Here is a 22080-nt window from a genome sequence, read left to right on the forward strand (position 1 = left end):
AAGATTCGCTTCCTGAAGGTGTAGCTCAGAGGTCGTGTCACTGCCTGTGAGGTGTCAGCTCTCCTCGTGACCTTGTGAAGGTCACATCATTTCCCAGAGCCTGACATTTACATTCTAAGCCCTGCAGGGCAGGGATTTACTGCGCCTGGAAAATGATGTGTACACTGTCAGTGTAAAAAACCCTGTTATATCTCTTTGTCACAAAACGTGGTCAAATGGTTTACTTTTAGGCATTGGTGTTTAAGAACTCGGGTGACCAATGTGCACAGCCTAATGTCCTTAATATGTTAATATATTACGAGTGAATAGTTGAGTTGTGTTGGATGCTGCAGGGTTTCAGTGAATGATTGTTGCAGGGATCATTGCTCACGAGATAACATTTCAAAGGAGGTTTATGTATTGCAAGTGTCTGCAGCTGCAGAGCGTTATTAAGAAAAAACTCAGGAATCTTTCTAATGCCCTTTAACCCGTTTGATGCCAGATCTGGTGCATTAAACGTTATTATATTCCGGCCGCTGACTGTTGCATTTATATCCCTGTTTCCCCTACAGGGTAAGGGATTGATATGGTGAACTACTGTCTACCAGCTCCACTCCATTATATTGCTACACCTTCAGGATTGCATTATCCATCTGCTCCATGTTTAATAACTGTAGTATAGAGGTGGTTAGTTGTGTGCGGTATTGATGCTTACTTATCATCATTGCTTATTTAGCCATTAATATTCCTCCAACTGACAATGAATTGTTCATGTTAGATTAACTATTATGAGAGAATTTTTCAGCTCACGCAACACTGTCTGTTTAATTGATTTTTTTAAATTACTGTTACAAATAAACACAGCTTTGGACAGGACAAGCAGAGCAGAGACCATTAAAGTAGACGACGAGGATGGGGGGAGGAGGATTGGCAACTCGTTGCTTTAAGACAGGACTGTGGTTGAAGATTTTGCAGGGTATTTTTAGAGATGTCAACCTCCAAAGTGAGAAATCAATGAGATTTGGTTTTTTTTTTGGATGAGCAGGAAATAGCATTTGAAAAGAAACCGTCAGCTTACTTTTTTTATCACTAAATCTCCGTGGAAAGCCCAGATCCATTAAGCTCTGTTAAGTCCGAGCTCACAACGTCAAGGTGTCAAAATCAGTCGCAGACATTATATTCCCTCTCAGGGGCATGGCCTGGGACCCGCGCTCCCTCCTTTCTCTACTCTCCCTCCTGTGTGCGCTGGGATCCAACATCCACCCGACCGGACGCGGAAGCTGGAAGAGAGGGCGCGTGGGGCCACCTCTGCTCCAGCTCCCTCTCTGCTCCGAAGTTGGATCCCAACGCCAACAGGAGGAGGGAGAGGAGAGAGCGCGGGGGGGTCCCTGGACCGGCAGAGAGGTGGGTGCGCGTGGGCGCGCGTTCTTACCTTCTCCGCAGAGGGCTGCCTCCTGCAGCGTCATGGCAATACGACATCGCAGCGTCGTGTCACGTCGCATTACCATGGCAATGTGACATCACATGATGCCGTGACACTGCTGGAGGAGCGCTGCTGGTCTAGGTAAGTCCCCTTTTAATTTTTACAAGGAGTGGGGCCCCATTGCCAACATACCACCTTGGCCGCGCAAAGCCTGAGGCCTTTTATTGGCAGCAATCCACAAAATTAATTATATGCAAAAGCACAAATATCCAAAACGTGGAACACCGGTGCACAGCCGAAAAAATGAGCAAGAGCTGGACAGTATGACCGTAGAAAAATGTATTCGTTAAAAAGCATGACAGTAGAGTCCTGGCGGATCCTCTAACGCGTTTCACACCAAAGCGCTTTGTCAAAGAGTGACTCGCGTTAGAGGATCCGCCAGGACTCTACTGTCATGCTTTTTAATGAATACATTTTTCTACGGTCATACTGTCCAGCTCTTGCTCATTTTTTCGGCTGTGCACCGGTGTTCCACTTTTTGGATATTTGCTGCTTACTACCTAACAGGGAGCATGCCGGTTTGCTGATCGTGCTGAATTGGACATAGTCCCGTCGGATACAGACTGCTTTCTGCTATCATGGAGTCACTCACGGGTTACTGCTTCTCCATCAGAATAGGACGATTTCACCCCCACTCAGAGGACTACTGAATTGTGAGTGTATACACAACACGATTGGTGCTTATTCCTAGACCAGTTGTTTGGTTACTCCAGCAGTTTAAAACTTCCATACGGGCTGTCCTCTTTCCATTTACCCCTTCCCCCTCACCTATGGGGTTTAGGGAGGCTATATATGTTCATCAGAGGAACTTACAGCTAACATTTGAGCACCGGAATAGGTGATTAACTTATGGTTCACCACACAATTGCCAAGCAAAAGCACAGCCTGTTAGTGATCCTCCCCCCCCCCCCAACAGCTTAGTTTGTGAGGATATTCCAGCTTCAGCACAGGTGGCTCAATCAGTGGCTCTGTCGAAGACTGAGCCACTGATTGAGCCATCTGTGCTGAAGCAGGAAATAGAAAAAATGGTAGCAAAAGCGGTGCACTGGTAGTAATTAGAAACACCAAACACAATGAATTAAAAATTAAGAATTTAATGTGCTAGAGCGTAGGTACATATATCACACCAACTCTGACGCGTTTCTTTCCTGGTGTGGAACTTTGTCCAAGTATCGTGAGTACCTACCCGCCGCATGACGCCAGTGACTGTGTGGCTCACCGGGGACAGCGGGGGTTACGGTGCAGTAGGTTGGATGTCTGCCGGAGGATACACCCTACATTGAGTTCACCGGCATCTCCGTTTCCTTCTCCCGGCATGTTCACCCCCCCCTCCCGTATGGTAGTCCGCAGCACACAAGGAGCCTCTGTGAACTGCTTTCATAATCGGCCTAACCGTGGTCATTTATATATGAAGATTCATTTTATCTACATGCCGACAGCTCCTGAGCACTAGCTACGGGGGTTAACTCCATCCACCACTGTGCTGAAGCAGGGACTGATTGAGACACCTGTGCTGAAGCAGGGACTGATTGAGCCACCTGTGCTGAAGCTGGGATATCCTGAAAACCTGACCTGTTGGGGGGTCCTGACTACTGTAGTTGCACCCCCCTGAGCTATAATATCCAATGAGAGCTGTGCTGTAAAGTGACATGAGAGTTCCCAAATCCATTTATTAATGGATGATTTAGCAGTTGCTGCACTGAGATGATGGATGTTCCTGTGTCACATTTGATTTGTCGAGCTCACCGGTGAGCCTGGCATAGCTGGGATGCTGCTAAAGAGAGCTGGGAAGCTGGGACAAAATATCCAGTGGCTGTGTAGCAACCAAGACCAGTTATCCAACCAAAGGGTTACATTGCACACCTGCCCACTAACTAACCCCAGGTCAGCCGGGTGATTAGGATCCAGTCCTGGTTTTGTATTCGCGTGTGATTCTCTATTAGCAAATTGAGTGTAAGACTGTGATACGTGAAGAAAGACTGGCCTGGATTCTATAATACTGTTGACCTGGCAGGTACAGTATGTATATCTTTATTTATATACTGTAGCACCACTAATGTACATAGCACTTCACAGCAGTAATACACGCGACAATCATATATATAACAAATAATACAAATAACACATAATGGGAAGAAGCGCTTCAGACATAAAAGTGACATTTAGGAAAAGGAGTCCCTGCTCCGAAGAGCTTACAATCTAATTGGTAAGTAGGAAGAACGTATAGAGACAGTAGGAGGGTGTTCTGGTAAGTGCGTCTGCAAGGTATGCAAATGTGTATTTAGCAACACACACCTCTGCATACCCTGTTTCCCCCCCCTGTATGATGCCATAGTTGATGTAAAATACTGACTGGTTTGTATAAATAGTTAAATATCTACAGTTACCTATAGATATTTGTTCATAATTCTAACCAGGGGGTCCACCAGAGCTTAACCGCGCTATATTTAGCTCGGGGGACCCTGCAGTTCTGGAGATACTGGTTTAATTGCTAGTTTTCCTTCCTTGAGTTTCAAAGATGGTACCTGCGGTCATCCAATAGGGATGTCATTGCAGCTTTCTATTGGCCCCGTAAAATCAGCGGGATTAGGTGACCATTTAGATTTTTCTAGTGTGCGACAAAACAACTAAACTGGCCAATATATCGGAAAACGGAGGGTTCCAAGACCTAAAAATAGGGCTGTTCAGTTCCAGACCACCCAAGGTCTTGAGATACTTACCGGTTTAGTTGCTGGTTCTGCTTCCTCGATCTTTAAAGATGGCACCAGTGGTTATCCAATAGAAAGCTACAATGTCATCTTCTGAGGAAGCTCCAACTTCCTTTTGGCGCGCAGGACCCACGGGATTTTGATTTCCTTAGTAGAAGCCGAAAAACAACGAAACCGGTAAGTGTCTTGGGACCCAGGAGGTTCCCAGATTTAAATATAGCGCAGTCGAACTCCAGAAGGACCTCAGGTTTGAGTTGGTGGGATTGCTGCTTCAACCCAAGACTGTGGCTAGAAGAACCCCACACAGAACAGACAGAAGACTTTCATGGAGAAATCCACCTGTATCTTAGTTTTAGCATTGGGCTGCACACGGTTTAAACACAGGTTGACATACCAAAGCTCTGTTATTCACCTATGATGTGACATCACTGTTTTGGGAGCAATTGACATATATGGCGCCAACTATGACAATAATAGAAGATGTGTTTTAGTCACACCAAACCCTTAGATGGATCTAGATGAATGCCGCCAACTTCTAGTGTCAACATTTGTTTTATATCCTAGTCAGCTATTCTATTTTGCCATCAAGGGTATTGCACCATTGGTGTCTTGTATACTCTTTTCTTGTCTTTTATACATGTGTATGATCGAGTGAGACTGCATCAAGACTATTCTGGACACTAGAAGTTGGCGGCGTTCATCTGGATCCATCTAAGGGTTTGGTTTGACTAAAACACATCTTTTATTATTGTCATCGTTGGCACCATATAGGTCAATTGCTCCAAAAGTACTTTCTGGTTTTTGAGAAGCCAGGTAGACCGGTTAGGCGGCCTTTGAACTTCAATGACATTGGGACTTTTACTTTTATTAATATTTTGGTTTATTGTATGTTGTATAGTACTAGCGCTTATTTACTAATTTGTCATTATATCACTGTTTTGGGGTTTCAGGTAATCGCTGGAAATGTAATAACAGATAAGAGAACAGCTGCAGTTTCTGCCATTGCAACAAAGGTAAAACACCGCCCCGTATGGTAATGTACACTAACTGTGAGACGTCTTTCTTAGGCGCTTAAGCTTCGAAACGGCCAACGGCGGAAGAGCAATGGGTATTTTTCGGATAATTATGGAATAAACCCCTTAACCACTGAAATTTATTTCAGATCGCTCTAAAAAGCTCATGTTATCAGCACTGGATGTACACCAGGGGTTCTCAAACTGTGTCCCTAAGAACTTTACTGCTGGTTCCTAAACACAGTCACAAATGTCTTCAGACAGTTCTTTCCTGCAGTTCTTGGTTCTTCAGCTGATGGCTCCTGGAAATCGATCACTGGAGAACCAATTAATTGGCAGCTTCGGTAATTAGTAATAAAGGTAATCAAATGCTGTATATATTAAAACGAAACTAAATATATTTTGAAGCTGCTTGGATTGCCTCATTAAGTCAGGCACAGTATCAGTACTTTTTTTTTTTTAAAGCTATTTTGACCACTGTGTAGGACAATATTTAGGGTAACACGGGTGGCCAACTCCAGTCCTCAAGGGCCACCAACAGGTCAGGGTTTCATGATATCTCTGCTTCAGCACAGGTGGCTCAATCATAATGACTGAGCCACTGATTGAATCACCTGTGCTGAAGCAGGAATATCCTGAAAACCAGACCTGTTGGTGACCTTTGCAGACTGGAGTTGGCCACCCCTAAGGTAACATATATATGCTATGCATGTAAGTTACTGCAGTTTTAGTTCTTACGCTGTTGATGTGGTTTGAATCTAAATGAGAACTAATCATGAAGAATTTTCTACTGCCAATGCCAAGAAAGAAATAACAGTGGGTGTTGTCCTGCTCCAATGTGCCCTTTTGTTCCAGGTTCTCAGACCCTCGCCTGCTGAAGTGCTGTGCATTCTGGGCTCTGGTGCTCAGGCACACAGCCATTACGAGGCCTTTTCTCAGCAGTTTGCATTCAGAGAGGTAAATAATAGCTGTCATTATGAAGTGAAGGGATTGATTCATTTGCTTTGGCACGCTTGAGACGTGCTCACGTTTAGTTGTGCAATGCTAGGGAGACAATTAAAAGATGTATCTCCCATGCAGGCGGGAATTCAATGAAATGTTGGGAGTGTGCTCTAGGCCTGTAACGGGGTCATTTTCTGCAAACATACTTGCCGTACAAATGGTAAAGTTGTCTTGTTTGTGTCATTGTGGCACTGTATGGAGATTATTAAAATCGGCAGCATTGATCTTCTGGTAACACAGTATAAAGTCCTTTAAAGGAGCAATCCAAGCAATATCCTAAATGTGTGTTTAAAAATAAAATCAGATCTGTAGTATTAGATAATAATTACTAAGTTGTTTTATTATAAAATTCAACTCTTAATGCCATTTTTTAAATGAGTTTTAATATAATGAGCATCCTTTGATTTCTATAGCAGACTTTAGCCCACCTCCCCAGCAGTGCAAAATCTTTGTAACACAATTCTGTTTGTGATACTTTGTTGCCAATATTCCCAGCAGTTTGAGCTGCAAATTGTAACAATATATAATATTACTTTAGCAGCTACAATGTATTCTTATATTGCTGAGTTACACTGACTGAAGGATTGATTCAAAACGGAAAGGCGGCCATTTAGTGAACCCTGGGAAACAGGATTTTGATGCTCGATCACGGGAGAACCAATATACCAGCAGCTTAGGTAATTAGTTTTATTTTTTTGGATTGCCTGTTTAATGTTAAACATGTTTCCATCTAGTATTAGCATCACAATTCCACGCCAATGTCCACACAAATGTGATACACAGATTCAACTTTTTCTGTGGCCAATATAGTCTTAAAACAAAAATATCGTTAGTAAGGTCAGAAAGGTCGCCTGAGGCCACCACGTCCAGGCTTTTCTTTAATGTCCAAAAACTGGGGAGCGCTCTCAATGACAGTGACGAATATATGTAAAAATAATAATAATAATAATAGTGCAGACCAATTTAAATATTACATTTCTAAATGTGAAGAAAATCTTGCGTCAATCCCACTCACATACGATGAAGAAAATATAAGCACATCAGAGATACTTCTCTCTTTGATGGGAGCTCCTTGGTTAAAACACACCTATGGAATCTTTTCTGTATTGCGTGTTGCTCCAATGGTAATTCAGTGTATAAGAGACAGAAGGAGTGCACTAATAGGGTAGTATGTTTGAATATATATATATATATATATATATATATATATATATATATATATATATATATATATCACAAAATGTTTAGGACATTTGAGAGTACCCGCCGAGCAGTAATCAATGCCGATCCCTGCGTTACTCCGTGTATCCGCACTCGACGGCGTCAGTGATGTCACAGGTCCTGGCGGAAGGAGCGTCTGGGTCAATCCGGCTGCCAGCTCTTCAGTACGGGGTCTTCAGAGGCACAATTCTACGCGTTTCGTCGTAGCTTTCTCAAGAATTATCTTCTTTAATATTATACTGGTACCCAAGAACAAAAAGAACATGGGTAATTCCGGACAACGAGGCTGCTTCCCCACAGTGTTAGAAACATAGCAATTGACAGCAGATAAAAACCACTTGACCGTTTCTTACTTCTATCTCGGACCCTATTTGTTCCGTGGCGTTCTTTTGTATTTTTGGTACTAGGTGTCCCTAGTATTTTTTCATTGCCTTACTGTATTACCATCTCTGTTGGGAAGCTATACCATGAATGCACTACCATTTCCGGGAAGAAGTACAGCACATCTTCGCATTTCCCCTTCGTCAGCCACCCCCCAGCTTCAAAGAATGACCTCATCTGGAACATCTTTCTTTGGAATGTGCTTCCCTTCTGTGCTTTGTTGAAACACTTTATGCCGGTGATTTTCAACAGGGGTTCCCCTAAAGGGTTCCCTGTAATTTTCAGGTGATTCGAAAATTGTACCAAATATATAAGAAATGACTATGCATGCCTATGCAGCTGCTCTTTTGTCTGTGTGCTGTTTCTGTTAAAACTCAACCTATTCATCTGTGTAACTTCCCATGTGCAGAGGAGCCTGTTAAAACCTAACCTTCGCTCTACACAAGCATGTTCCAAGATAAACCCCGAAGGTGATCTAACTCTTGACAATGATCCTGGAAAATGTTTATACTTTTAGCGTTTGTGTAGTGCCAAATGTACCCTATAGGAGTCACAGCAGAGTTAATGTCATTGCTTTTGAAGTGGGGGATATCCTGGCTCTCCTTGTGTAGAAAGGGATTCGATAGCAACCAAAAGACTTTGTTTAAAGCAGCAATATGGGTTTCACTTTAAAAAAAAATATTTTCTTATTATAGGATTAAAGCAGCTGGTCTCCGAAGCTGAACTGTGTTCATTTCAGCTCCGGGACCCCCCTGCTTCCAGAGATACTTACCTCCGCAGGGGGTTGCGCTATCTATGCAGTCAGAGAAAACTGTGCGCCTAACATAATGGCGGCGTCATCTCAAAGTAATGGTGCCGGTATCTCGGTAAAAGTTTAAAGCTCTCACGTCACGCAGGCCAATAGGAAGCTGTGATGTCATTCGGTGCGGCTTCCTATTGGCCCGCGCGACCTGGACATTTCAATGGAAAAGATATACTCACTCCTACCCCCTACAGAGGTAAGTAGCTCGGGAAGGAGGGGGTCCCCAGAGCTGAAATTAATGGGGTTCCGCTCCAGAGACCCGCTGCTTCAAACCTGTCATAGAAGGATAACAAATGAAACCTGTCTTGTTGTATTAATCCAAATAATCTGCCATAAAAGGAGATACGCAGATTATAAAAGCCCCATTAGATAATCAGGATGATTCCAGGTAAGTCTCTTGTTCAAAAGTACATATCAGAAGGGTTAAATCTAAATGCCCTGACCTGGATCCCTTGTGTTAAGGGCAGTACTCACTGTATTCTCCGTTTGCGTCCTTCTTCTTGACTGTGCTGATGCAGAGAACCCGTGTTCCCTGACCCCAGGAACACAACACTTTCTGTACTCACATATCAGTGAAAGATGGAATTCCTTCTTTTCTGGGGGATTATCAGTGTGCAACCACCATAGAAACAGGCACATGAGTATAAAAAATAATCAAACGATACGCTGGAGATACAACGTCATTTTGGGGCTTAAGACACAGGGGGTTACTTTAAAAGGCAATCCAAGATGCTGGTTATTTTTTTGTTGTTGTTGTAAATATAGTTTTATTGTTTTTTTACATAGGATTGAAGCAGGGGAGTCTCCGGAGCTGAACCCCATTCATTTTAGCTCTGGGGACCCCCTGCTTCCTGAGATACAGACCTCCTTAGGGGGTGCCGGTAGCCGCTCGGCTAGCAGGGATCACGTAATGTCGGGAGTTTCAAAGTTCCCACGCCCTGTGGGCCAATAGGAAGCTGTGATGTCATCAGGTGCGTGCGGCTTCCTATTGGCCCGCGTGACGCAGTAGCGTTAAAGTTTGCTGAGATACCAGCACCCCCTATGGAGGTAAGTATCTCCAGAAGCAGGGGGTCCCCTGAGCTGAAATGAATGGGGTCCAGCTCCAGAGACCCCCTGCTTCAAACCTATGTTAAAAAAAAAGATATATTTAAAAAAATGGTAAAAATTACAAATGTATTTGGCCATTATAAACGGACACACCAAATGACGTTGTATCTCCAGGGACTTATTGTACCTGCAACATTCTATGTGTAGCATTGCATACTGTACATTGTCAGTGCTGCTGTATGCAAGATCCCCTACTCTAGTGTCCTCTTAGTATGGATAAACCACATCCATCCAAGTGAAAAACATGTGCTATGTACAATATGCTTTCTCTACCCTCCTCATGAAGGTTCGGATTTGGAGTCGGAGAAAGGAACAGGCGGAACAGTTTGCAAAGACCGTGGGAGGAGACGTGCGCGTTTGCACAACCCCGCAAGAAGCCGCGACTGGCGCTGATGTGATAATAACAGCTACGATGGCAAGAGAACCTGTGCTATTTGGAGAATGGGTCAAGCCTGGCGCACATGTAAATGGTACCCAACACATTGGTGTCTATGGTCATAATGGAATCTATGCTAGAGAGACCTGCCAAGCAATACTCGTCTTTAGAGACCATAGCAATGAAATAAATCGTGGTAATATTGTCTAGACTCTACATTACCACAGTAATGCAGAAATGTGAAACTTTTTTTTTTGGCATATCCATTTGATATTGGTTCGTTATTAACCCTTGAGTACTGGCAAACCTAGTTGGGTTTTTCTGTGGATACTTTATAGGGTGTTGGGGCCCCTCTCTAGTTCCCGTTGCACCCCTTTTTCCCGTTGCGTAGATTCATTATCAGACTAAGTGCTGCCTATATTCTACACCTTTTTCTATACTTTTAGCAATTGGAATTGCTCACTTCAAGAACAGACTTCTTTTTATTTGGCACTATTTAAAACTGCAGGTCCCGCTTTCTTTCACTGTTTTTTTGTGGGGGTGAGGGGGAGCTTTGTGCCGTCCTTTCTTCCATCCTGAGATAAATAGCCTGGAGACAGAGGTTTCCACAAATGGCTGGTACTGTCATACTAGCAAATGAGGAATATAAACAGGCAGTGCGGCTGGAGAATACTTGTATCAATCGCGAGCCCCTAAGAGGTTAATAGTTGGTATCGCTACAGGTAGAGTAATTAAGTGTCGAAAAAACTAGTGCCGCCTGACGTCACAGTAACTTCCCCAACGCACTTTTCGTTCCAACAGGAACTTTTTCCAGGGCGTTGGGATTTTACTGTGACGTCAGATGTCATGAAGGGCGAAGTCTAAGGACTGGGGCGATCGGTGAGCGCTCCAAACGCTGTAATTACCGGGGCAGCGAACAGATACTATTGTCGGGCTTTATATACTCGGCAGCTAGGTACTGTATATTGTGTCAGTGCAACTTGCGGTACATGTCTAGTACATGCTATCTTTATGGTACTTCTGACCAGATTACAGGTCTGATTATTCTATAGGTCATTGGTTTTATGTGTAAATATATTACTTTATTGTGGCTGCATGCATACACTCATATTAACATTTACCTAGGCCTGTTTTATGGCTGTATTTAGCCACACCTAAAGCAGTTAACCACTATGTACTGCACCGATTAAACATACACCGAAATCTGTGGTTTTCAGTGCATTCTTTATATATGTGTTTATACTTTTTTGCTACTTCTAGACACCGTCTATTATATACACTGCTGCAGGGTTTCCCATACTTTTTTTTCCGTGACCCGGTTATTTTTGAACTTCTCCTTCGTGACCCGCTAAAAATGTTATCGCCTATACTGGCCTATAGGGCCTGCACAGACACACACACACACACAGCCACTGATACACACACACACAGCCACTGATACACACACACACACACACACACACACACAGCCACTGATACACACACAGCCACTGATACACACACAGCCACTGATACACACACACAGCCACTGACAGACACACAGCCACTGACAGACACACAGCCACTGACAGACACGCAGCCACTGACACACGCAGCCACTGACACATTCAGCCACTGACACACACACTGATACATATACACACAGCCTCTGATACACACACACGCAGCCACTGACACACACGCAGCCACTGACACACACGCAGCCACACAGAGACACTGCTACACACACACACACACACTGATACACACACACACTGATACAGATACACACACACAGATACACACACACACACACACTCGCTCTCCCCTATATGCACACAGACACAAACAGTGAATTACAGGCAACGACGGATGTCAGTGACTGGAGAGGGGGCCAGGGACACTTGGGTGGGAGAGGGGGGCCAGGGACACTTGGGTGGGAGGGAGGGGGCCAGGGACACTTGGGTGGGAGGGAGGGGGCCAGGGGCACTTGGGTGGGAGGGAGGGAGGGGGCCAGGGGCACTTGGGTGGGAGGGAGGGAGGGGGCCAGAGGCATTTGGGTGGGAGGGAGGGGGCCAGGGGCACTTGGGTGGAAGGGAGGGAGGGGGCCAGGGGCACTTGGGTGGGTGGGAGGGAGGGGGCCAGGGGCACGTGGGTGGGAGGAAGGGGGCCAGGGGCACTTGGGTGGGTGGGAGCTAGGGGGCCAGGGGCCAGGGGCACTTGGGTGGGTGGGAGGGAGGGAGGTGGCCAGGGGCACATAGGGGGCCAGAGGCACTTGGGTGGGTGGGAGGGGGCCAGAGGCACTTGGGTGGGTGGGAGGGGGCCAGAGGCACTTGGGTGGGTGGGAGGGGGCCAGAGGCACTTGGGTGGGTGGGAGGGGGCCAGGGGCACTTGGGTGGGTGGGAGGGGGCCAGGGGCACTTGGGTGGGTGGGAGGGGGCCAGGGGCACTTGGGTGGGTGGGAGGGAGGGGGCCAGGGGCACTTGGGTGGGAGGGAGGGAGGGGGCCAGGGGAACTTGGGTGGGAGGGAGGGAGGGGGCCAGGGGAACTTGGGTGAGAGGGAGGGAGGGGGCCAGGGGCACTTGGGTGGGAGGGAGGGGGCCAGGGGCACTTGGGTGGGAGGGAGGGGGCCAGGGGCACATGGGTGGGAGGGAGGGAGGGGGCCAGGGGCACTTGGGTGGGTGGGAGCTAGGGGGCCAGGGGCACTTTTAGGGAGGGGGCCAGAGGCACATAGGGGGCCAGGGGCACTTGGGTGGGTGGGAGAGGGCCAGGGGCACTTGGGTGGGTGGGAGGGAGGGAGCCAGAGGAACTTGGGTGGGTGGGAGGGAGGGAGCCAGAGGAACTTGGGTGGGTGGGAGGGAGGGAGCCAGAGGAACTTGGGTGGGTGGGAGGGAGGGAGCCAGAGGAACTTGGGTGGGTGGGAGGGAGGGAGCCAGAGGAACTTGGGTGGGTGGGAGGGAGGGAGCCAGAGGAACTTGGGTGGGTGGGAGGGAGGGAGCCAGAGGAACTTGGGTGGGTGGGAGGGAGGGAGCCAGAGGAACTTGGGTGGGTGGGTGGGAGGGAGGGAGCCAGAGGAACTTGGGTGGGTGGGTGGGAGGGAGGGAGCCAGAGGAACTTGGGTGGGTGGGTGGGAGCCAGAGGAACTTGGGTGGGTGGGTGGGAGCCAGAGGAACTTGGGTGGGTGGGTGGGAGCCAGAGGAACTTGGGTGGGTGGGTGGGAGCCAGAGGAACTTGGGTGGGTGGGTGGGAGCCAGAGGAACTTGGGTGGGTGGGTGGGAGCCAGAGGAACTTGGGTGGGAGGGAGGGAGCCAGAGGAACTTGGGTGGGAGGGAGGGAGCCAGAGGAACTTGGGTGGGAGGGAGGGAGCCAGAGGAACTTGGGTGAGAGGGAGGGAGCCAGAGGAACTTGGGTGGGAGGGAGGGAGCCAGAGGAACTTGGGTGGGAGGGAGGGAGCCAGAGGAACTTGGGTGGGAGGGAGGGAGCCAGAGGAACTTGGGTGGGAGGGAGGGAGCCAGAAGAACTTGGGTGGGTGGGAGGGAGGGAGCCAGAGGAACTTGGGTGGGTGGGAGGGAGGGAGCCAGAGGAACTTGGGTGGGTGGGAGGGAGGGAGCCAGAGGAACTTGGGTGGGTGGGAGGGAGGGAGCCAGAGGAACTTGGGTGGGTGGGAGGGAGGGAGCCAGAGGAACTTGGGTGGGTGGGAGGGAGGGAGCCAGAGGAACTTGGGTGGGTGGGAGGGAGGGAGCCAGAGGAACTTGGGTGGGTGGGAGGGAGGGAGCCAGAGGAACTTGGGTGGGTGGGAGGGAGGGAGCCAGAGGAACTTGGGTGGGTGGGAGGGAGGGAGCCAGAGGAACTTGGGTGGGTGGGTGGGAGGGAGGGAGCCAGAGGAACTTGGGTGGGTGGGTGGGAGGGAGGGAGCCAGAGGAACTTGGGTGGGTGGGTGGGAGGGAGGGAGCCAGAGGAACTTGGGTGGGTGGGTGGGAGGGAGGGAGCCAGAGGAACTTGGGTGGGTGGGTGGGAGGGAGGGAGCCAGAGGAACTTGGGTGGGTGGGTGGGAGGGAGGGAGCCAGAGGAACTTGGGTGGGTGGGTGGGAGGGAGGGAGCCAGAGGAACTTGGGTGGGTGGGTGGGAGGGAGGGAGCCAGAGGAACTTGGGTGGGTGGGTGGGAGGGAGGGAGCCAGAGGAACTTGGGTGGGTGGGTGGGAGGGAGGGAGCCAGAGGAACTTGGGTGGGTGGGTGGGAGGGAGGGAGCCAGAGGAACTTGGGTGGGTGGGTGGGAGGGAGGGAGCCAGAGGAACTTGGGTGGGTGGGTGGGAGGGAGGGAGCCAGAGGAACTTGGGTGGGTGGGTGGGAGGGAGGGAGCCAGAGGAACTTGGGTGGGTGGGTGGGAGGGAGGGAGCCAGAGGAACTTGGGTGGGTGGGTGGGAGGGAGGGAGCCAGAGGAACTTGGGTGGGTGGGTGGGAGGGAGGGAGCCAGAGGAACTTGGGTGGGTGGGTGGGAGGGAGGGAGCCAGAGGAACTTGGGTGGGTGGGTGGGAGGGAGGGAGCCAGAGGAACTTGGGTGGGTGGGTGGGAGGGAGGGAGCCAGAGGAACTTGGGTGGGTGGGTGGGAGGGAGGGAGCCAGAGGAACTTGGGTGGGTGGGTGGGAGGGAGGGAGCCAGAGGAACTTGGGTGGGTGGGTGGGAGGGAGGGAGCCAGAGGAACTTGGGTGGGTGGGTGGGAGGGAGGGAGCCAGAGGAACTTGGGTGGGTGGGTGGGAGGGAGGGAGCCAGAGGAACTTGGGTGGGTGGGTGGGAGGGAGGGAGCCAGAGGAACTTGGGTGGGTGGGTGGGAGGGAGGGAGCCAGAGGAACTTGGGTGGGTGGGTGGGAGGGAGGGAGCCAGAGGAACTTGGGTGGGTGGGTGGGAGGGAGGGAGCCAGAGGAACTTGGGTGGGTGGGTGGGAGGGAGGGAGCCAGAGGAACTTGGGTGGGTGGGTGGGAGGGAGGGAGCCAGAGGAACTTGGGTGGGTGGGTGGGAGGGAGGGAGCCAGAGGAACTTGGGTGGGTGGGTGGGAGGGAGGGAGCCAGAGGAACTTGGGTGGGTGGGTGGGAGGGAGGGAGCCAGAGGAACTTGGGTGGGTGGGTGGGAGGGAGGGAGCCAGAGGAACTTGGGTGGGTGGGTGGGAGGGAGGGAGCCAGAGGAACTTGGGTGGGTGGGTGGGAGGGAGGGAGCCAGAGGAACTTGGGTGGGTGGGTGGGAGGGAGGGAGCCAGAGGAACTTGGGTGGGTGGGTGGGAGGGAGGGAGCCAGAGGAACTTGGGTGGGTGGGTGGGAGGGAGGGAGCCAGAGGAACTTGGGTGGGTGGGTGGGAGGGAGGGAGCTAGAGGAACTTGGGTGGGTGGGTGGGTGGGTGGGAGGGAGGGAGCCAGAGGAACTTGGGTGGGTGGGTGGGAGGGAGGGAGCCAGAGGAACTTGGGTGGGTGGGTGGGAGGGAGGGAGCCAGAGGAACTTGGGTGGGTGGGTGGGAGGGAGGGAGCCAGAGGAACTTGGGTGGGTGGGTGGGAGGGAGGGAGCCAGAGGAACTTGGGTGGGTGGGTGGGAGGGAGGGAGCCAGAGGAACTTGGGTGGGTGGGTGGGAGGGAGGGAGCCAGAGGAACTTGGGTGGGTGGGTGGGAGGGAGGGAGCCAGAGGAACTTGGGTGGGTGGGTGGGAGGGAGGGAGCCAGAGGAACTTGGGTGGGTGGGTGGGAGGGAGGGAGCCAGAGGAACTTGGGTGGGTGGGTAGGAGGGAGGGAGCCAGAGGAACTTGGGTGGGTGGGTGGGAGGGAGGGAGCCAGAGGAACTTGGGTGGGTGGGTGGGAGGGAGGGAGCCAGAGGAACTTGGGTGGGTGGGTGGGAGGGAGGGAGCCAGAGGAACTTGGGTGGGTGGGTGGGAGGGAGGGAGCCAGAGGAACTTGGGTGGGTGGGTGGGAGGGAGGGAGCCAGAGGAACTTGGGTGGGTGGGTGGGAGGGAGGGAGCCAGAGGAACTTGGGTGGGTGGGTGGGAGGGAGGGAGCCAGAGGAACTTGGGTGGGTGGGTGGGAGGGAGGGAGCCAGAGGAACTTGGGTGGGTGGGTGGGAGGGAGGGAGCCAGAGGAACTTGGGTGGGTGGGTGGGAGGGAGGGAGCCAGAGGAACTTGGGTGGGTGGGTGGGAGGGAGGGAGCCAGAGGAACTTGGGTGGGTGGGTGGGAGGGAGGGAGCCAGAGGAACTTGGGTGGGTGGGTGGGAGGGAGGGAGCCAGAGGAACTTGGGTGGGTGGGTGGGAGGGAGGGAGCCAGAGGAACTTGGGTGGGTGGGTGGGAGGGAGGGAGCCAGAGGAACTTGGGTGGGTGGGTGGGAGGGAGGGAGCCAGAGGAACTTGGGTGGGTGGGTGGGAGGGAGGGAGCCAGAGGAACTTGGGTGGGTGGGTGGGAGGGAGGGAGCCAGAGGAACTTGGGTGGGTGGGTGGGAGGGAGGGAGCCAGAGGAACTTGGGTGGGTGGGTGGGAGGGAGGGAGCCAGAGGAACTTGGGTGGGTGGGTGGGAGGGAGGGAGCCAGAGGAACTTGGGTGGGTGGGTGGGAGGGAGGGAGCCAGAGGAACTTGGGTGGGTGGGTGGGAGGGAGGGAGCCAGAGGAACTTGGGTGGGTGGGTGGGAGGGAGGGAGCCAGAGGAACTTGGGTGGGTGGGTGGGAGGGAGGGAGCCAGAGGAACTTGGGTGGGTGGGTGGGAGGGAGGGAGCCAGAGGAACTTGGGTGGGTGGGAGGGAGGGAGCCAGAGGAACTTGGGTGGGTGGGAGGGAGGGAGCCAGAGGAACTTGGGTGGGTGGGAGGGAGGGAGCCAGAGGAACTTGGGTGGGTGGGAGGGAGGGAGCCAGAGGAACTTGGGTGGGTGGGAGGGAGGGAGCCAGAGGAACTTGGGTGGGTGGGAGGGAGGGAGCCAGAGGAACTTGGGTGGGTGGGAGGGAGGGAGCCAGAGGAACTTGGGTGGGTGGGAGGGAGGGAGCCAGAGGAACTTGGGTGGGTGGGAGGGAGGGAGCCAGAGGAACTTGGGTGGGTGGGAGGGAGGGAGCCAGAGGAACTTGGGTGGGAGGGAGGGAGCCAGGGGAACTTGGGTGGGAGGGAGTGACTGGGTGGGGTGACTTACCTTGCCGCCGGACGCTTTCCCCTGCTGCCCCCGATATCCCCTGCTGCCCGGGATGGGAGGTGGGCTTGGGGGAACGGGAGGTGGGCTTGGGGGAACGGGAGGTGGGCTCGGGAGGGGGGCTCGGGAGGGGGTGCCATGGGAGGTGAGCTCGAGAAGCTGGCCGCGGGGGGATGCGGGCCGCAGTAGGAGCTTGTACTTCCCCCTCCGTCCCACATTGGGAGCGAGGGGGAGGAAGGGAGCAGGCCCTGCGCAAGCGCGCGGGACCGCGGGGGGAATCGCCGCCATTTTTTTAAAATTGAGCAGAGGGGATGGGAGACACCGCGCGGCCAGCCTCGCTGCGACCCGGCAATTTTGGTGCCGTGGCCCGGTGCCGGGTCGCGACCCACCATTTGGGAAACGCTGCACTGCTGCATTAAACAACTTGTCTTAGGCTGCGCTTATAGTGCCGGTGCGATGTGTATCGTGCGGTTATAGTAAGCGAGGCGCGATGGCTTGGTCGCAATCGCTGGAAGTCACTTCAATTTGATTTTTCTAGCGACCGCAGGGTGACATCAGCGTCGCCGTCTTGATAAGCGCAGCCTTGAAGTGATGTTAACCTCCTGTGCCCTCTATACTGCTTGTGGAAGCATTACAGATCATCCGTGTCCTCACGAGGTTTGGATTTGTGATCCGACAACCTTATCACATAACCTGCACCTTTATCCCTCCCCTCCCTCCCCCCCTAGTTTTAGTTGCTTTATTTTAATTTAACACAATAAATGTTAAGCTTCAAACACCTCCACTAATCTAAACACAATAATGACAATTACTCGGCGTGCAGACTATTAGAGATATACTTGGGTTTCTTTCCCAATGTCTTTGTACTGTGTAGCCTACAAGTATTCTTTTGTTCACATCCTTCCCTGCCCGGTGGCCCTATGAGTCCCATTCCTGAGCTGCAGTTTAGAAGTGTTTTGCTTATTGTTCAGGGCCCACCAGATGTGATTATATTTTATTTGTACTGTAGCTATTGGAGCTTGCCGCCCGGATTGGAGGGAGCTGGATGATGTTCTGATGAAGAGCTGTGTGCTGTATGTGGACTCCAGGGAGGCAGCTACAAGAGAAAGTGGGGACATTATTATTTCGGAGGTAAGACCTCTCTCTATGTTAATGGGGCACTTTTGGGACATTGGCCCCTTATTCAGTATGCCGGGAAGCTGCTTTTCTGTGTCAGCTCGGAGCTCCATTCATTTAGTTATCGGCTGGCAGGAATGAAGCTCAGGTCTTCCCTGACATGGGAAAGCGATTCACAGAATATTGAACAGGAGCCACAGCGTTTGAGGGACTGGATATTTAATAGCAAAAACAGCACTAAAGGTATAGTTTCAATATATATTGGCGTTACAATAAAGTATATTGAAAAAATCCCACATAACTATAGAATAAAGGGTAGGAGATGCTCTCAGGGAATATGAAAATACATGATCGGGAGAGAGAAGCTCCTGAAAGGAGGTACTAGTACTGTAAGTACTGAGTAGGTACAAGATAGTTGCCCTGTATTTCTGAGAGAGTATGTCCCACATGAAGAGTAAAACATAGTATGTTAATGATATGCATTAAAACAAAACACAAAATAAAATGACTCAATATATTAAAATCGGGAAATAAAGTGTAACCGCCAAATATACGCCCACTGTAAAGTATCAATATTTCTGTGGTGTTGAATACGTGTTCCCATGACAGTTAGTAATAATAATAACTTTGTTTCTGATAGCGTGTTTCTCCCAATAGGACTCAAAGCGCGCCGCAATAACAGTATAGCGCGCGGTACGCAGCACACAGGAATGTTACAGTATAGCGCGCGGTACGCAGCACATAGGAATGTTACAGAAACAGTCCCTGCCCCATAGAGCTTACAATCTATGATTTTTGTGCTTGAGGCCCAGGGAGATAAAGTGACTTGCTCAATGTCAGAAGGAGGTCCCCTGCTTCAAACTCTGTGTCGCTATCAGAATCTGTGTCTTTTCTCACTGACTTACTTACCTGTTAATCCTTTACCTGTTAACCCTTACTGTAACTCCTTTACCCCTAACCTTAACCACTTACCCTTAATCGGACCACTTACCCTAAGACATCTAACCTTAACCCCTTACCCTAAAACCCATAAACTTAACCCAGTACCCTAAAACCCTTAATCGGACCTCTTACCTACACTCCTTACCCAAAACCCCTAACGTTAACATCAAATACTAACACTAATCCCTCTAACCACTTACTTACCTTAGCGGTGACACGGCTGACGGCCAGCTGTCCCCTGCGGCTGATCGGCGATGGCCGCGTGAGAAACGTCCCATTCCAAGGAAAAGTAGCCTGTTCTTGCTATTTGATGGACTCCTAACATGTTTCCCTTGTGTTCTAGGCAAATATCTACGCTGAGATTGGTGAAGTATTGAAGGGAACAAAACCCGCTCGTCCAGACAAAACAACTGTGTTTAAGTCAGTAGGTGAGTGAAGTTATGTATCAGGCAAGAGTGAGCAGTAAAGGGACGACTTGAGAGCAAGTTTATGAATAAAAAGAAAGCTATAATAATTAGCTGAACCCGAAAATAATGCAACCCATGTTAGATCTCTACTTGGGGTCTTCTGATAACACCCTGGACAGTTGTTCACTATCAGATACAATACATCATGGAAAATTCCGTTAACGTCCCTCGTACCAGTTACAATGTTGATTGGTGGCGGGACGATAGAGAAGTTGAGAGATCTGCAGGAATTCCCCACAGGATTAATATTTCAGGGAGTTACATCTTCCAACTCGATAAGCAGCAGTGGAACATGAATGCTTCCTCCTGGCATATCTGAGAGCACCGGAGCAAGATCTGGCATTTATTTAAGGGAGGCTTAGCAGCAAAAAGCCGGAGATCGCTATATTGTCCATTGGCCTGAATCTGGTGGAGGGAACGTTGCCCCAGATCCACAAAAGGGCGCTAACCTTTAGCACCTCTTAACTCCCAGAATGGGAGAACTGGGCCTTTATTCAGAGAGAATGTAGAAACCGGTTCAGCAAATTGGGACTATCCCTCACTATGCAGGAAAGTTAGCCTATATGCTGATTGGATGAGGCAGTTACAGTACTCTTAGCACAGGCAGTCCTTCCGTGGCCATTAACCCCTGCAGTCATTAACCCCCGCAGTGAGGCCTGCCTAATGCATTGCAGTCAAGGTACTACACACAAGTTTAGGAAAGTTTTTTTTTTTTTCAATCAGCGGGCTGCTATTTTGCCAGCAGTACAGAAATATGCAAATGAAAGACTCACATTTGCATACTGTATATTAGGAGGCATTCTTCAGAGTGCACCGAAAACACTATTACTATTATTCATGCATTTGTGCTTACACTTCAGTTTTGTAATATGAATGTATTAAATGCTGGGTCTCTGCTCAGATTATCATTAAATGGGTCGGACTGGCCGATGTTTGACAGCTCAGCACAAAGTTATTTAACTCCAATGTTGCAAATCCATTGCAATACTTTGTTGCGGAGTGAATTTAATTCGAAGATACCGACTAAATGGGGATGCAATCACCTGGCCAGCAATTAACCCCATACAGTTTTCTGATCTATCAGATGCAGAGAGACACAGAACACACCATTTGGTTAAAATTAAATGAAGGTAAAAACTTTACTAAATAGTGCTGGGGAAAATATCAGCAACATTTGAAGCACCTTATATGACTTACTTGGCACACTGTATGAATATATATTAAATCAAAGAGCTAACGTATTTAAATTAGTCATATTGTGTATTGATGATTGAAGCATAATTAAAAAGAACATCTCTTTACAAACAATAGATAGACAATATGATGAATTGAAATACTTGCACTTTTTGATTTTTTTGAGTGCTGGGAGTCAATATATTGTCATATTATTGTGTCTGGATCTCTCGGGGGGACAGGACCATAGTCTCAATTCATTTGACAACTTTAAATGACTGAAAATAAATGGGCTGTCTGACCCAATTTTTGTATATAGAATTATTTAGTATACTATCATTTCAGGGGACTAAACAAATACCCCCCCCCCCCAAAATGTATTTTATAATTTGGAGGATCAGCCCCCCTCGTCCAATTTTCTTTGACTCCCCCCCCCACCTTTTTATTTACATGGATGGAAAACATGAGGTACTCAGAACTGGACCTCTAACTTCAGAGCCAAGGTACCTCCTGGTTCCTGAGATAAATACCTGTAAAGGTTGTGGCAGTACCATCCCCTTCAGGGAAAACAAAATGGCCAGCCATTTAAGTCACGCGAGGCAACAGGAAGTTGCATCATTAATTCTGAACTAGCAATGCTTCAAACGTCTGACTGGCTGCCGCAGGCTCCGGGACTTCTTGTTTAATTCTTATAAATGTTTTTTTTGTTTTTCAGGCCTGGCAATTGAAGATACTGTTTCAGCTAAACTTGTGTATGATTCTTGGGTGAGATGTAATGCAATTGAGTAGGAACAGAATAATATAGAACTGAACATGTTCAATTGTTTCCTTTTCCAGCGGAAGACATGTCCGTACAAAACATTCCCGGGTATTTGTGCTTTAAATGTCAAATAAAATGTTTTTTTTTCTTCCCCCAACACTTTTACATGATTAGGTTTGCTATTTGCCAAGGCATTGTGTAAATGCTCAGATTGCAGCTGTTAAACACCTTCATTATTTTGTTGCCTAATTAAACTTAATTTGTTACATAGCTTTCCAAAAATAATAATGTTCCAGATATATTTACTGCATACTCGCTTAGTGTCTTTTTATTAAATACAACTTGTTAAAAATACTAATTGTGAATGTGCTAGAATATATGTATAAATGACATAAAGGTAGAACACTTAAATCAAAACATTGTGTTCACCATTTA

General features: G+C 49.5%; 1 protein-coding gene across 2 annotated transcripts in view; it reads left to right on the forward strand.

The window, feature by feature from the left end:
* CRYM (crystallin mu) overlaps positions 1-21701 on the forward strand; it is a 33396-nt gene extending 11695 nt beyond the window's left edge. The window contains exons 3-8 of one of the 2 annotated variants that reach the window (XM_075565984.1): positions 5121-5183; positions 6039-6140; positions 9983-10166; positions 18197-18318; positions 19589-19673; positions 21601-21701. In XM_075565984.1, coding sequence (XP_075422099.1) covers positions 5121-5183; positions 6039-6140; positions 9983-10166; positions 18197-18318; positions 19589-19673; positions 21601-21674 — 630 coding nt within the window. In that variant the 3' untranslated portion in view covers positions 21675-21701. The remainder of the gene's footprint in view (positions 1-5120; positions 5184-6038; positions 6141-9982; positions 10167-18196; positions 18319-19588; positions 19674-21600) is intronic. The other variant, XM_075565985.1, reaches the window with a different exon arrangement.
* Positions 21702-22080: the final 379 nt, after the last annotated feature.

The sequence above is a fragment of the Ascaphus truei genome, chromosome 11 (assembly GCF_040206685.1).
Source record: "Ascaphus truei isolate aAscTru1 chromosome 11, aAscTru1.hap1, whole genome shotgun sequence".
Lineage (NCBI taxonomy): Eukaryota > Metazoa > Chordata > Amphibia > Anura > Ascaphidae > Ascaphus > Ascaphus truei.